This window comes from Strix uralensis, chromosome 20, assembly GCF_047716275.1.
Source record: "Strix uralensis isolate ZFMK-TIS-50842 chromosome 20, bStrUra1, whole genome shotgun sequence".
In the NCBI taxonomy this organism is placed as follows: domain Eukaryota; kingdom Metazoa; phylum Chordata; class Aves; order Strigiformes; family Strigidae; genus Strix; species Strix uralensis.
The window spans coordinates 13,392,282-13,406,404 of NC_133991.1; the positions used below are offsets into that span (position 1 = coordinate 13,392,282).

General features: G+C 61.1%; 1 protein-coding gene across 3 annotated transcripts in view; it reads left to right on the top strand.

Annotated features, from left to right (window-relative positions):
- Window positions 1-2,898: 2,898 nt before the first annotated feature.
- RAP1GAP2 (RAP1 GTPase activating protein 2) overlaps window positions 2,899-14,123 on the top strand; it is a 73,710-nt gene continuing 62,485 nt past the window's right edge. For 2 of the 3 annotated variants that reach the window (XM_074890536.1, XM_074890537.1), the window contains exons 1-2: window positions 2,899-3,071; window positions 5,156-5,272. In XM_074890536.1, the coding sequence (XP_074746637.1) occupies window positions 3,022-3,071; window positions 5,156-5,272 (167 nt within the window). In that variant the 5' untranslated portion in view covers window positions 2,899-3,021. Of the gene's footprint in view, window positions 3,072-5,155; window positions 5,273-8,101; window positions 8,227-14,123 lie in introns of those variants that run through there. The other variant, XM_074890542.1, reaches the window with a different exon arrangement.

Genomic DNA, 14,123 nt, shown 5'->3' on the forward strand with positions numbered 1-14,123 from the left:
GGGGCTGCAGGCAGCAGCTCTGCCTTGCGGGCTGGGCGCGGGCCGCTGCCTGCTGCGGGCAGCTCCGGACCGACACTGACCTCTACCGGCAACGGTACAGGCAGCGGTACAGGCAGAGGTACTGGCAGTGGTACAGGCAGCGGCAGCTTGCAGCCTCCAGCGCCGGGCTCAGCCTGCCCGGGTCTGGGGGTCCCCACCCTGGGTGGGTGGGGGGTGCTGGGTGGTCAGAGCGGGGGGCTCCGGCCGGCAGCGAGGGGTGGGCACAGCCCCCAGGGGTGTGTAGGTGTCTGGGTGTAGTGTAGGGGTGTGGAGGTATATGGGTCGAGTATCCGGGGGGTGCCGGTGTTTGAGCAGAGCCCTCGCAGGCCGCAGCCCCGGTGCTTTGGGCAGGCGGGGGGGCAGCTGCGGGGGGGCCGGGGATGGGGCTGGGGGCTGTGGCAGGGCAGCTGCAAGGGGAGGGTGGCAAAGGAGAGCTGTGGGCCTGCTCGTGGCCTCTCCGTGACAGCAGTTTGATCCCATCGTAGCTGAGATGTTTGTTCAAGAGTTGCAGAATCGTTGAGGTTGGGGAAAGACCTTTAAGTTCACTAGTAGGGGAATTTCTGTGTTTAATTTAAAAATGAGTTTAACTTTGCTTCAAATATTATTTTTCAACCTAATTGAAATGTAGCCTATGTGTGTGTCTTCTAATTGCTTTGAAGAACCTAATCAGAAGCTCCTTAAAATGACGGAGGGTTTTGATAAATTTAACATTAGCTTAACATTTCCAGAGGGACTTGAAAATATCAGACTTGCAGGGATATTTGCTTGAGCTAAGTAATGCAATTTGTCCCGCAGAGGGCTGTTGCTCTGCCCAGCTGAGGGCCGCAGCGACGCCGGGGGAAGGGGGCCGGGGAGCATGGCCCGTGACACCCGGTGGAAGGGGGCAAAGCTTTGGGAAATAACGGGCCAAATCTGGCAACCTGTCTCAGGCGTGCTGGCCTGGAGGGCGCCCAGCTGGGCTCAGCACAAAGGGGCACCTGAAAGGTGCTGGATGTGTCAGCGTGTATGCGCTATGTCAACACTCCAGTTTTAAAAAGTTCTCATTATTTTATAACTTTTTTTTTTTTTTTAATAAAAGTTGGTTTTACTCTTTAAATCTCACAGGCTTGGCAAAACATACCTGTGCTGAAACAGGGGTGGGGCGGTTCCTGGGCTCCAGGGGCAGAAGGGAGAGCTTCAGCCTCTCCCCCGGCCTCTCCTCTGGCCCCCCGGGGTCCCGTCGCCGCTTCCCCCTGTGATCCCCCCGCCGCAGCCAGCCGAGGCTCATCCGTGGGGCCTGAGGCTCTCTCTGTGCTTGCAGGTGTGAAACTCAGCACAACTCTCAGGCTCTGCAGAGTGGGGATCAGATTTTTTCATCTGCTCTTGGCTCCGAATATGGTCGTGAGCAGCATCATTCCCGGCGGAGCTGGTGCCTGCGGGTAACAGGCCCGCGCTGAGGGGTGAGCTCACTTGCTGCCTGACTCAGTGAAATACAATATATCAACAATTTCCTGCTCATAATTTCAGCCAAAGCATCCAGCTGAGGACCGAGCTCAGAGCTGCCAGCTGCCCCGCCGGAGCAGGGACGCAGCCCCCCGGGGTGGGAGTTTCCTTCCAGCCCTCAGCCCTGAATCATGGGAGGCGACGGCTCTTCTGGAGGACACGTCATGCCCAGAATTTGGGACCCCCCCCCCAGCTGAGCCCCCTTTATGTGGCACAGCCTCTCAGGCCGACACGGCACAGCACCCTGCTGCTTCCCCAACGCCCCCCAGATGTGTTTGGGCCCTACGAGAGTGGGACTCGAGAGTTACCAATAATAGGTGTTTGCTTCATGTCGTTTGATTTAAGTGGAGCTGTTGGAACGCGGGTGCAACACCTGGGTTTGCTGAGCTGCGAAGTTAAGTTCTCAAAGGTCAGAAAAGTTGGGGTTTAGGGCCACAACATCACTGCTGAGAGACAGCTTTTAGTGTGATTTGAAGCTCCTTGAAATAATAATGTCTGGACATGCTCCCAGTCTGTTTCCTGAGCACTATGGGCTGTCCGTGACCGAACACACCCGTAGGGGCTCCAGGGGGAACCCCGGGCTCCGGCCGGTGGCAGGTTTCAGCTCTGGGTCCATGGGGGGGATGATTTTCCCTCGGCGTTCCCGGACCTCACCCAGGCAACTTCTGCTGGGCTGGTTGGTGGTTCCCAGGGGTGAGCAGGGATCGGCGGCAGAGCCGGGGCTCAGCGGGGGGGTGGGCTCCTCTGCTGCGAGGGGGACGGTGACTGCGGGGGGCTCGGCCTGAGCAGGGGGAGCCTGGCTGGCAGGACCCCATTTCTGTGGTTATTTCCACGGGTGACCGTTCCCAAGGGACTTTGGCTCTGACTGACTCCGAGAAGCTGGAAAAAACGTGTTTCCTTGGAGAGACAGGTGGGGTCCAGCTACGAGTAGGAGACTCTGCTCCCACCACGAGGTCTGTGGAGCAGGGCTGGAGATGGAGCCTCGGTGTGCACCCCATCACCCCCACACCCAGCACCCCCACACCCCATCATCCCCCCCATCACCCCCACCCCATCACCCCCACACCCATCACCCCCCCACCCCATCACCCCATCACCCCTGCACCCAGCACCCCCACACCCCATCACCCCCACACCCATCAGCCCCCCACCCTCATCACCCCCCCCATCACCCCCTCGCCCTTCGGGGCTGCCCCGGGGGGAGCGGTCATTGCATAATGCTTTACATAACAAGGGAGGGTGATGTGCCCCCCCCCCCCGCCCCGCCCGGCCCGGGTCCCCCCCCCGTCCCCCCCCCCAGGTTCCGGAGGAGGCGGGAGCGCGCGGGAGCGCGCAGGAGCCGGCGCAGCCGCCCCAGCCCCCCCGGGGGCCGGTGTCCTGCTCGGGCGCTGCCCGCCGCCGGGACGGGCCGGTTGGCAGCGGGGGTTTGCCGGTGGGGAACCCCCCTCCCGACCCCCCCCCTCGCCCCCGCTCCGCTGTGGGACCCCCCCGCGCTGCGGCATGGCCTCGGGCAAGGCGGCGGGGGAGCGGCGCTGGGAGCTGGTGCGCTGGTGAGTGCGGGGGGGGGGCAGCGGATGGGAGGGGGCAGCCCCGGGAGCTGGGGGCGGAGGGGGGGGCGGTCCTGGGCTGGGGGGTCCCGGCAGATAGCCTGAGCGCTCCCGGCAGGCTCGGGGAGGGGGGACCCCAGCGGGAGACCGGGGGAGGGCGGGGGTAAGTTTGCAATGGGGTCCCGGTTTGGTGGGGGGGCTGCTCCTAGCCCGGAGGGGGGGTCCCGGCTGCTGGGCCAGGTGAAGAGGGGAAGCGCGGCCGGGGAGGGCTCCGGGGGGGGGGGACACACGGGGCTTAGTGCCGGCACCCTGGGGCCCCCCGGGACCCCCCAAGGGCTCAGCATGGTCCTGGGCGAAGGGGTCTGGGGGGTCCCAGCGGGGCGGCTGCCCCGGCGTGGTGGGGGGCACATGTCCCCGGGCAGGGAGAGGGCGGTTCAGGGCTGCAGCTGCTGCGAGGGGGGGTCCGGCATTTGGGGTCCAGTAGAGGTAGAAGAGTCGGACCCCAAAGCGGGATCCAGCTGCTGGACGAGGGAAGCGGGGGGAGCAGCAGCGGCCCCGGGCCCGGGCAAGCTTGCGGGATGTCCCCGGGACCCGCGGGGGAGGTTTGGGGGACCCCGGCTGTTGTCGTGGGGTGAAGGGTGCTGAGGCTGCTCTGGGCCTTGGCACGAGGACCCGCTTCTTCCTGCCGGGGACGGGGCAGCTGGGACGGGCTGACATCGGAAACAAGCTCTCTCTGTGTGCGGTTTTTTATCTTAATTGTGCAGTCTGTGACGTCCGAAGCTTGTGACTTTTGAGCAGGGCGCTGCAGCCACGCCAGGCCGTGGGGTGACCCCGGGTGCCGCTGATGGGAGAGCTGGGAGCGGGTCTGGGGCTCATCCTGCACCCCAGCACCGGCCGGGCTGGGTGCAGGGGCTCCTGGTGTGGGGGGGATCCCTGCAGACCCGGGGGAGCAGCCGGCGCGGAAATCATCCGGGGTTACTCCAAGCTTGTGAAGCTTTTCTTCCTTTTTTTCTCCTCCGCAGCAGCCTAGGGAACTTTTTTCTTGCCCCTTCAGACCCAAACGGCCGCGGTGGCTCCTTGGCTTGGCCATTGTGCCACCCCGCTGCCTCACCCCTCCGTTTCCTTCCCAACAGACATTCCAGCTCCCCGCTAACACCCCACGCCAGAGCTGCGGCCGCGACTGGCCTCGTTGCTTAGACCACGAAAACAGGCAGCTCAGCCCAAACGGGGACACGCAAGGAGCTGTTTGGGTTTGGGTTCGCTGAGGGCGGGAGATCCCGACACCTGCGCTGGCGCTGCGCTGGGCAGCGTGGCTGGTCCCTGCGGCCGGCGGTGGGAACATGCAGAGGAGGGGGCTGCGAGCTCGCCCCAGCCCCGGCCGGGGTTCCACGGGCGCCGTGTGTGCGTGCATGTCTGCAACCACTGCTACAGGGGCTTTAAATAATTAATCGCTTGCTGATGAAATTTCATGTTCAGAGGAGGGTGTGTGAAGTGCAGCTGGTTGTTGGGATGGAGGCAGGCGGCAGAACTGTGTTCTGAAAGATGGGAACAACCGCGGTTACCGACATTTTGCTCCTGTAAGAGAACCTGAACTTCTCCGGCCAAAATAATGACCATCGATTCATCACTTGAGCATTACTTAATAAGCCTCAACGTCCAGCCTGACATGCGAAATGATGTTAGAAGGGCATTAGCCTGGTCTTGCAGCCGGTGCAAGGGCTGGTGCTGGGCAGGAGCAGTCGCAGGCAGGATGTGCCCCGGGGTGATGGGCACAGCAGTGGCAGGGAGCAAGGGTGGCGGGGGGCCACCGTCCCCCCCCGGGGGACACCCTTGGCAGGAGGCCCGGTCCCAGCCACCGCCCCATGCCCGTAGGAGCGTCCGCCGACGGGCAGGGAAGGACGGGGCCGGCACAGGGATGTGGTTGGGGCCGTAACATCGTTTTTCCGCTCCCTCCGAGGCAGGCAGTGGTGGTGGTGGTGTCGGAGTTGCGGCTGCTGAGCCAGCCGCTCTGCTCTCCGCGTCCCGCAGCTCCCCCTCCACAACCCTGCGCTAATAAATATTTCAGTCTTTCTCGCTGTTATTTTTAGGTACGTGCGAGAAGGCCGGTTTCGGATCGAGGAGAGGACGCTGACGGCTTTCCAGTGGCTGTACTCGCCCCACCAGCACCGCATCGTCAGCCGGGCCGACCTGGGCTCGCCCAGCAGGTAAGGGGGGGCCGGGGGGTGCAGGGCCGGGGGCTGCGGGGAGCACCGGCACGTCCACTGCTCTGCCACGAGCCCTCGTGGCTTTGACGTGGTCTGTGAGCTCCTGTCTCTGGAGCCCTGCGAATACCCGAGCACCTTGGGGGTCGCTTTAACGTGAGGTTCCAGACGCAGGGGGTGCAGCAGGGAGCTGCAAGCGCCACACAAGCACCGCTCTGGCTTAAAGCAGGGAAAGGGCAAATTGCTGACTGCCCTCCCCAAGCTTTTGTTTTTAACACCCCCCCACTTTTGGTCAAGTGCACAAGCTGTTGAGGACCCGTGTTACGCATGTAGCGCACTTGAGATTTAATTAAAAAATAAATTGGGAGCCCATTTATTGAGAACGGTCAGTGTGAGGTTAATGGTTGGACTAGATGATCTTCAAGGTCTTTTCCAACCTGGATGATTCTGGGATTCTGTGATCTTTTACGGATCACCGTAAGTGATTTCTGAAAAATATTTGTTCTGATACCCCGGTTTCATTCGGTGGTTAAACTCTTCCCCTTCACAGCTGGTTGGGAACGTGTCTGGGAGCGACGGCCAGGGCACGTGCCTGGCTCTCCCCGCTGGTGCACTTGCGTCGCTGTCGGTTCTGATCCCAGCGTTTGGTGACAAAACGCCATTAACATAAAAGCCTTGCAGGCCTCGAGACACATATAGCGCAGTGTCTGCTTTCCTGCCCGTTAAGAGCACCGAAACCCCCCGAGTCCCCGTGTGGCCACGCAGCTAAAAGCTTCTCCCTCTCTATTTCCGCAGCAGTTCAGCTCTGAGAGCCCTTAAAGCCCTGAAGTATTTATCTCCCTGGAATTGCATGGACCAGAATAACAGCGGGAGGGAGGGGGTGGCCGAAACGCACGGCTCGCTGTGGGGGGGCAGGGGCTGCCCAGGATGGGGAGCAGGAGGGGAGGCGACCCCCCCGCCTGGAAGGGATTTCTGGGAGCAGGAGGGAGCCGCCCCACTTTCCTCGGCGGGAGCCGTGGTGTTCCCGAGACGGCGATTCCCCCACCTGTCGCCGCAGAGGGTTTCCAAAAACTGACATTACCATGCTGGTTATTGATTTTAACTAATTTTTGCAAATTGCTACCAAGAGCTGTGTTAATCTCACCCCTGGTGCACGTATATCATGCAGCGTGTGGAACCTAAGTGCGTGTAATGTCATTTATAATTAATGTTAAGTACCGCTGGGGTTAATTCCACTGGATTAATTTGATTTCCCGTGGGCTGGGAAGTTACCTGGCGCAGCCTGGCAGAGTGGGGGGGTGTCAGTGCCTGGGTGCGGATGGTGCCCGCATCCCTCTTCAGGGGATAAACCCTCGTCCCAGCTCGCAGCCGACGCTGTCTCAGTGCGAGCCCCGGCTCAGCCAGGCCCAGCTTTGCCACGCTCCGGCTCCACGGGTGACACGCTGACGCCGGGATGCTCTGTGGCGTTTCAGGCTGTCACATTATTTATCTGTCACGTTAATCGGATCGCTCACTCTGCTCTGCACTTACTGCTTTTTCTTTGCATAATGGTGGTGACACAGCTGAGCAAGAGGATGGCTGACCCGCTGGAGGGGTTAATGTAACAGGTATATTTTATTATTTTCATGATTTATAGACATTATTGTACTCCTCGGGCCCTCTTGAGCAGCGCTGTATAGACGGATGAGAGCACGGCACCCGCTTCCTACGGCTTTTCACGCAGCTGGGCTGGTTTTGCCCCAGTCCCACGAACGTCGTGTCCAGGCGCGCTGCTGCTGGCAGAGCCGCTCCAGCTGGGCTGGGCTCTCCCCCGGCGTGGGAAGGCTTTTGGCAGCCAGGGAACGGCGCAGTGGCTGTGGGTGCAAGAGACTGTGATGGTTTTAGAGTCGCGTGACCATCGGTCACCTCGTGCGAGTGCTGGGCTGGCCGTGCCATGTCTGCTCCAGCCGGGGAGCAGTGTGGGGCACAGCGGGCTGCCAGCTCAGCCCTGAGCTGTGTCGGTAGCCAAAATCACCGATTTTGATGTTTAATGCTGTTAAACAGGTTTCAGTGCTGCCGAAACCAGGAATTGCATCGGTTTCACTGAATCTCTTTAGCAACCAGCAGGACCAAAGCGATGCGGCTTGTGACGGCCGGGCTGAGCTCTGCGGTCCAGGCCCTTCCTTGGGCTCGGGCGGGTGACAGCAGCCTGGGGCTGGGGTAGGCGCCCCGTGAGCTGGGAGGGGTGGGCCCGTCACTGGAAATGGGCATTTTGCTTTTTCTCTCAGCGAGTCCAGATTTTGGCCCTGGAAGCTCTTTAGTCTGCTCCAGCCTGTGTCTCTAATTCAGCAGTACCAGATGAAGGGGCTCACATGTAAGGCTGAGTCTGCCTTCAAGGCTGAACCCAAAGTGCTCCCTTTGCTGGTTATTTTCTCACAGAACAGCGCTTTCACTCTAAAATCCCCAGGCAGGTTTGATGGGCAGATCCTGGTGGGGGTTTCTCGGGCACTGAATCTCCCCCGGGTGAATGACCTGGGAGCCCGTCGCATCTTGAGCCTCTGGTTCTTCCCTTCCCCCTCAAGGAGCCTGGGCCCGGTTTCCAAATTGGTGACAGACCTCAGCTGAGCCGAGTTTAGCCCTCGCCCTCAGGGGTGAGGCGTGGGGGCGTCGGCAGGGCAGGCAGGGCTGTAGGCAGGGTAGAGCAGAGCAGGCAGGGCTGCAGGCAGAGCAGGCAGGGCTGCAGGCAGAGAAGAGCAGGCAAAGCAGACAGGGCAGGAGGAGGCGGCTCTGCCCCGGCAGCCCCCGCTCCGAGCTGCCCCCCCCTCCCGGGGGCTGTGCCGGGGTCCGCGGGTGCGCAGCGCCAGGCGCAGGCTCCGGGGGACGCGGGGGCTGGGGCTCCTCCGCGCCGCTCCGCGCCCCCCCCGCGTAGGGGCTGACGGCGGCTGCTGGTTCCGCGCAGGGAGCAGCGAGGAGGCGAGGTAAGAAGATGCTGCTGGGTCTCGCTAAAGCGAACCGCGGTGCCAGCGGGATTTTGGGAGCGTGCGGGGACGGGCGTGCGAATCCCCGGGGCTGGGCTCCAGCGGGAGGGTTTGAGTCGGGGTTTGTCCTTGGTTTTACCCTGGCGGGGCTCGGCTGAGCGCAGACGTGAGGCAGAGCCGGGAGATCTATTGTTGAAACGCTTTACAGTTCTCGGCTCCTACGTTCGCCTTTGGCTGGGAGAGGGCTACTGGGGGGCGGGGGGGGGCTTGGGGACAGGGGGCGCGGGGTCTGCGCCCCGCTGGGGCCGGGGCGGCGGTTGCTGACGCGGATGTTAAATAATGAAAATTCAGAGGAGGCAACTTCGAAAGGTCTCGGCAGCGCTCGCTGCCGGCGGGGCTGCGGGGGGGGGGGGATTTGCTCCTGCCCTCGCAGGGCACCCCCTTGGCTGGGAACCCCCAGGATTTTTGCATGTGACAGAAGGAGGGCACAGGAGGAGATCGCTCTGCACCTCTCGCTGCGCCCTGTTTGTGGGGTAACCTGCCTCCCCTCTCTCTGCTGCCGAGATTGCGGCTTCTCTCTACCCCAGGAGCGGCGTCATGTCTGCTGCCGAGGCAGAGCAGAGCATCCCACCCCTCTTCCCCCCGCTCATCCCTGCGGGCCCAGCGCTGCCGAGCCCCGCAGAGCGAAACTCCCGGAGCTGGTGGGGCTGCGCCCGCGCGTCGCCCCCATCCCTGGTGTGTGCCGGGCGCGAGATGGGCCCTGCCACCTCCTGCCCCGTTTCCTCGTCTTCTGCGTGCTCCAGGCTCGGCTGTTTTATTTAAGATCGCTTGTTGTTTTCGTAGCACAAGGGACATAATATCTGTCCACACGCCGTGATTTATTGGGGGTTGGAAACAGGCCAAGGAGTCTAAATTCAGATTCAACAAGAAGCGTGATTCCAGCCAGCAGCCTCGCTCGCTGCGTACACCCGGTTTAACAGATTTTTCGTTCTCCCTCTGCTGCTGATTCCTCCCAAAGGGCAGCTCACCATAACCATAGCAGCAAAACTGCCTTTTTTTCTTTGCTTACATTTGTTTTATCATCCTTCCTTCCTCTCCATCCCTAAGCATATTCGTGTGGTAGCGGGGTCCTGGGGGCTGCTCAGAGAGTCCCTCCGCTGCTGTCGCCTGTTGTCTACCTGAAGTCAGATGCTCTGGTTGTCGTTAGCAGCTGCTGTGGAAACAGGAACAGGACTTCAGCAGCAACAGTAGGAAGAGACATTTTTTCCAGGAGCTAAAAACAGCTCATTCTCCCCAGACCTATTTCCAATTTCGTGGGGGTAGATGAATCCCTGCTTAGAGTTAACATCTGCCTCCAAGTTGGATGCTAAACCAGAAAGAGCTGTTTCTTGATTCTGATTTGAGTCTAGCCCAGCTCTTGCAAAAAACACCCAAAATGGTGGAAAAATACAGGTGGTATTGGCAAGATGTAGCAGGGTTTTGAAAAGCTTGAGTCCAAATCCCGTGTGAGTTGTTTGCAGTATTCAGATGGAACCCTGGACAAGTTTGGCCTTGAATCTGAGCCCTGACTGCTGCCTAAATCTAATCCTGTGCCAGGGCATCTTGGCTTCGGGCAGGCGCTGCTTAGTGTGCTCCCGGGGGGCCAGGAGAAGCCCCTGCGAGAGGAGGGTGCGAGGGCACAGGCTGCTTCACTGAGCCCGGCGCCCTGCTGCTGCGGGCACCGTCTCCTGTAACGTCTTCATAAACGTGCTGAGCATCACTTGGGTGTTTTTTTCACCTCTGTTATTAGGAAACTGTTCCAGAAACTGTTTGTATTAAAGATTAGAAATCTCCTAATTTCCAGCCAAAGCATGTTCAGGTCTCTCTCATACCCATGCTTTCTTCCCACCCCCATGTTTTGCCAGCCCTGGATTTTAGTTTAAGCAGTTCTTTTTCTGTCTCGCCACAATTTCTTCATAGGCTGCAGTCACGTCCCTGCTGGGTTTGTCATGTGAATTGGGCCAAACGCTCTCCGGTTCCTCTGGGCCAGCTGCGTGCCAGCGCCGCCTGTCAGCAGCAACGGGGGTTTTAGCAGGTTTTGCCCTAATTGCCACCTCCCTCCCGCAGCCCCTGCGGTGCCGGGGCAAAGGGGCGATGAGCTCCCGGCACTCCAGGGAGCGGGGGATGGCGGTGTGGGGGATGCTGGGGTGTGCAGGTGGCCATGGTGATGGTGCCCAGGGAGCTGGCACTGCCTGCCTGCCTGCAGCGCGCAGAGAGAAGCCCTCGTGCCGATCCTCGGGCAAGGCACAGCGCGTATGTGTGTGTGTCGACCCGGGCGTCTGCTGCTCACCCGAAGCATCCTCTCTGGGGCTCAGCTTTCCTGGGAAGAGATGTGGTGGGAAGAGGTGGGGAAAACAGACACACAGAAAATCCGTGTGCCGGAACGGGCCCTTTCTGAAGAGAGCCTCTCGAGGGAATTTCATCCCCTCGCTAGCAAGAGGGAGCTCTAAAATGGGTGGGCCCCAGCAAACAAGCAACTCTACGTTAAATTCATAGTGGGCTGGGAAGAATCTAATGAGCCTGGAGGTGTGTGTGGTGACTTTCTGTGCACAGTGCTGTGATCAGGCGAGGTCTGTGTCCCTCTGCAGCAGGGAGCTGGGCCATGGGATGCTGGGAGAAACCGGCTGCCATGTGTCAGGCTGGGTGCCCAGAGAGCCTCTGCGTCTCCAAAATGTGCAGGCGGGGGACGTTCTCGGTGCCGCAGGGTGCCCAGCAAACCCAGTTACCCCAGGAGGCCTGAAGGAACCCGGAGGGTTGTATCCAGCTCCCCCCAGCTGTGCGCGGGGTGAGCTTTGGAGGGGTGGGGGGGTCACTGACGGGAGAGCGGGGTTTGCTCCCGACTGTGCAGCCTGGACCGGGCTGTCCCCGCCTCCGCTCTGCTCTGCCTGGAAGCGATGAGATCGATGCTACGAAGAAAAGACAAATTAGCACTGATGGACTTCAGACCCAGAAACAGTTAAACACATGGATTTCTGCTGATGTTATGGTCCTGAACCAGCGCAGGCTTTGCAGAGCTTGGCCTTGCCTTCCTCCACCGAAGTGTCTCCGTCCCTGCCAGGCTGAGCGCAGACTCGTCCCCGAGTCCCGCTGCCACCCTTCCCTGGGATGTGTGTGACGGGGGGCACAGGGACGGTCCCCCACTTGGCTGAGTCAGAGTTTGCCCCTTTCTGCTGGCCACTGAGCTGCCTCGTTTAAGGGATGGATCTGGCTTCCCTGGGGCCTGCCTGCAGGCCCTGCCTGGTTTAGAAGCCCCTTTCTTGGGAGCAGCAGTGCTGCCCTGTTCTGCTGCCCAAAGGTGTGGGTACCCCAGTACCTGCGGTGTGGGGAAGCCTCCCGGGATCCCGGGGAGGAACCGTCCCTCTCCCCTGCAACGGCCGGTGGGTTTATCCTGTTGGGGCAGGGGGGGTCCCCAGCTCCGAAGTGTGCGGGACAGGACACCGCCCCCCAGTGCTGGGCTCAGGTGGGTGCAGCACGTTCCCTGGACACCTCTCTTGGTGACCCTGCGGTGGATCCGCCACAGCCAGGGGTGTCCGTGTGTCCGTGCCTGCCCAGGGGGCTCGGTAAGGTCAGTGGCTGCGGTGCTGTGGCCGATGCCTTCGGCTCACACCATCTCCTCCCTTTCGTGGTGTGCAAAGAGCCAGCCAGAGGGTGTGAGGGACAGGAGCTGGGGAGTCCCCGTGCGGCCGAGTCACCCGACCTCTCCATCCCTGACACCCCCAGTGCAGCTTGGGGCAGCAGCGCAAGAGTTTGTGAGAAACCCGAAAGCTGCAGCTGAGCCGGGGCTGCTCTGCTTCGGCCACAGGCACCTGGCCAGCGCTTGGGGGGGTCTCAGCCAGCGCCTGTTGCTTTCCCGGGGTCCCCTCCTCGGTGCCGCGGTCCCCAAGGTGTAGCTGGGTGCTCCCTGGGCCACCAGGAACGCTTGTGGTGCAGCGCCGGGCTGCGGGGGCTGGGCTGGGTGCCCGTAGCCCTGTCACCGCTGTCTGAGATGTGACGTGTCCCAGGCCGAGTGGAGGCTTCCTCCAAGAACTGTTTTTTAGCCATTTTTATGGAACTGAGCAAGTCACTTTGGACGTAGGGACGAGTCCGTGAGCCCTTAGCGGTGTCAAATGGCCTCCAGAACGTGGAAGAGGAGCTGGAGCGTGGGCCGCAGCGTGGGCTGGGCATAACCTTGGTCTCCAGCAGGAAGAGACTCTCGGGCCTCACCCAGCACCGAAATCTGCCCCTGACATGGGTGGGAAATGAGCTCCCCGAGGACCCTGACCCCAGTGTTCACCTTCGCCACGTGTCTGGTGTCCCTGGGTGGGCTCTTCAGACCCTGGTAGGGGCAGGAACCAGCCCCCCTCTCCCCAGCTCCCCACTGCCGAGCGGGACGGGGTGAGCGCAGCGACGGGGCTTTCCCTGTGCTGGGTGCTGCCGTGCCTCACCCGGCGTCCCTGGAGCAGGGGACCCATGATCCGTGTGGGCCATCGGCTGGGTGCACTGCCCACCCTTCTCCCCGGGTGCGTTCAGCGCTTTTTCCCTCTGTTTTCTGTTCCCCGGGTTGGGCGTGCCTGGAGCAGGGCTGCCTTCCATAAGGAGGCTGCCAATATGCTGAACTTTCTCTCTTTTTCTGGCCAGCAGAGCGTTTTGCTAGGAATTAGCTCTTCATTTCTGGGTGGATGTGTTTGCAGTTCTGCAGGCTGATCCTCCCAGTTAAACCCCAGATGGACTGAGCCCTCCCTAATGAGGTTAACGAGCGGGCCGTGGATGAGCGGGGCTGTGCGGCTCAGCACCCCGGGCTGCCGAGGGAAGCGGCACATGGGGCTGCTGGAAGGAGCCGCTCACCCAGTCCCCGGCCACGAGCAGCCCCGAGGCTGGCGGGGGTATGGTGGGGTCTCTGGGAGCTCCTCGGCTTTACTGTCCTTTGGCTGGAGCTCACCCCGTGGGTGACAAACAGCATTTCCCCCCCCACAGCAGCCGCTTTGTGCTGCAGGCCTGTGGGCAGCGAATGGCACCTTTGAGGACAAGCTGGGCTTTGCAGGAAGCTGCAGTTTTTGGCGTTGAGTTTCTCACTTCACTTCAGCAGCACCGTAAAAGGGGAGAAAATACTGTTAAAAATATTCCATGCACTGAGTCAGAATTAATTCGGACACTGTTTTCCTTTGTTTTGTGTGTCCAGGCTGATGATATGCACAGTGTGTTCTTCCTGCCAGGACAAAATCTAATATTTCTGGGTGCCCACAACCTTCCTCAGAATCATAATGGAAAGATGAATACCCTCAGCGTGCTGCATGCAATATTAAAGCACTAATGATGCAATCAGTCTTTCTTAGCCCCAGTAACAAAGGAAAGAATTACGCTGCCCTTCCTGGGCATAATTCTGCTCTGCGGTGTGGGCTCTGCCAGCCCCTCGTCTGCTGCTCGTGGGGTCGGCCCTGCACCAGAGCCCCTCATGAGGGGTTCACCTTCCTGTGTCTGCCCAAATCACGGGGCTGCCGGGGGAGCCTGGGGTGTCCCCGGGGACAGGAGCATCCCCAGGGATGGGAGCAGCAGGTACTACCTATGCTGGCTCCACCGTGAAGGGGCTGGTGCTGCCAGGAGCCGGGGGCTGAGCTGTGGGGCTGTGCCCTGTGGCCAGTGGCCGGTGGCCTGGCTATAACCCACCCTGCAGCTGGCGCGGCTGTGGGAGAGCGGGGAGGAAGGGGCCTCTGGACCCCCCTTTTTCCTGCGCCATGGGTTCATGCATACGCCAGCGCTGCGTTGCACGGACCTTTGGACACCCCGGTTTTGGGGGTCTCACTGTGGCCACAGAGGTGATGTCAGGGGCAGTTTGAGCCCCGTGGTCCCCCCTTAGGTGACGGGAGAGCTGAGCCAGGGCG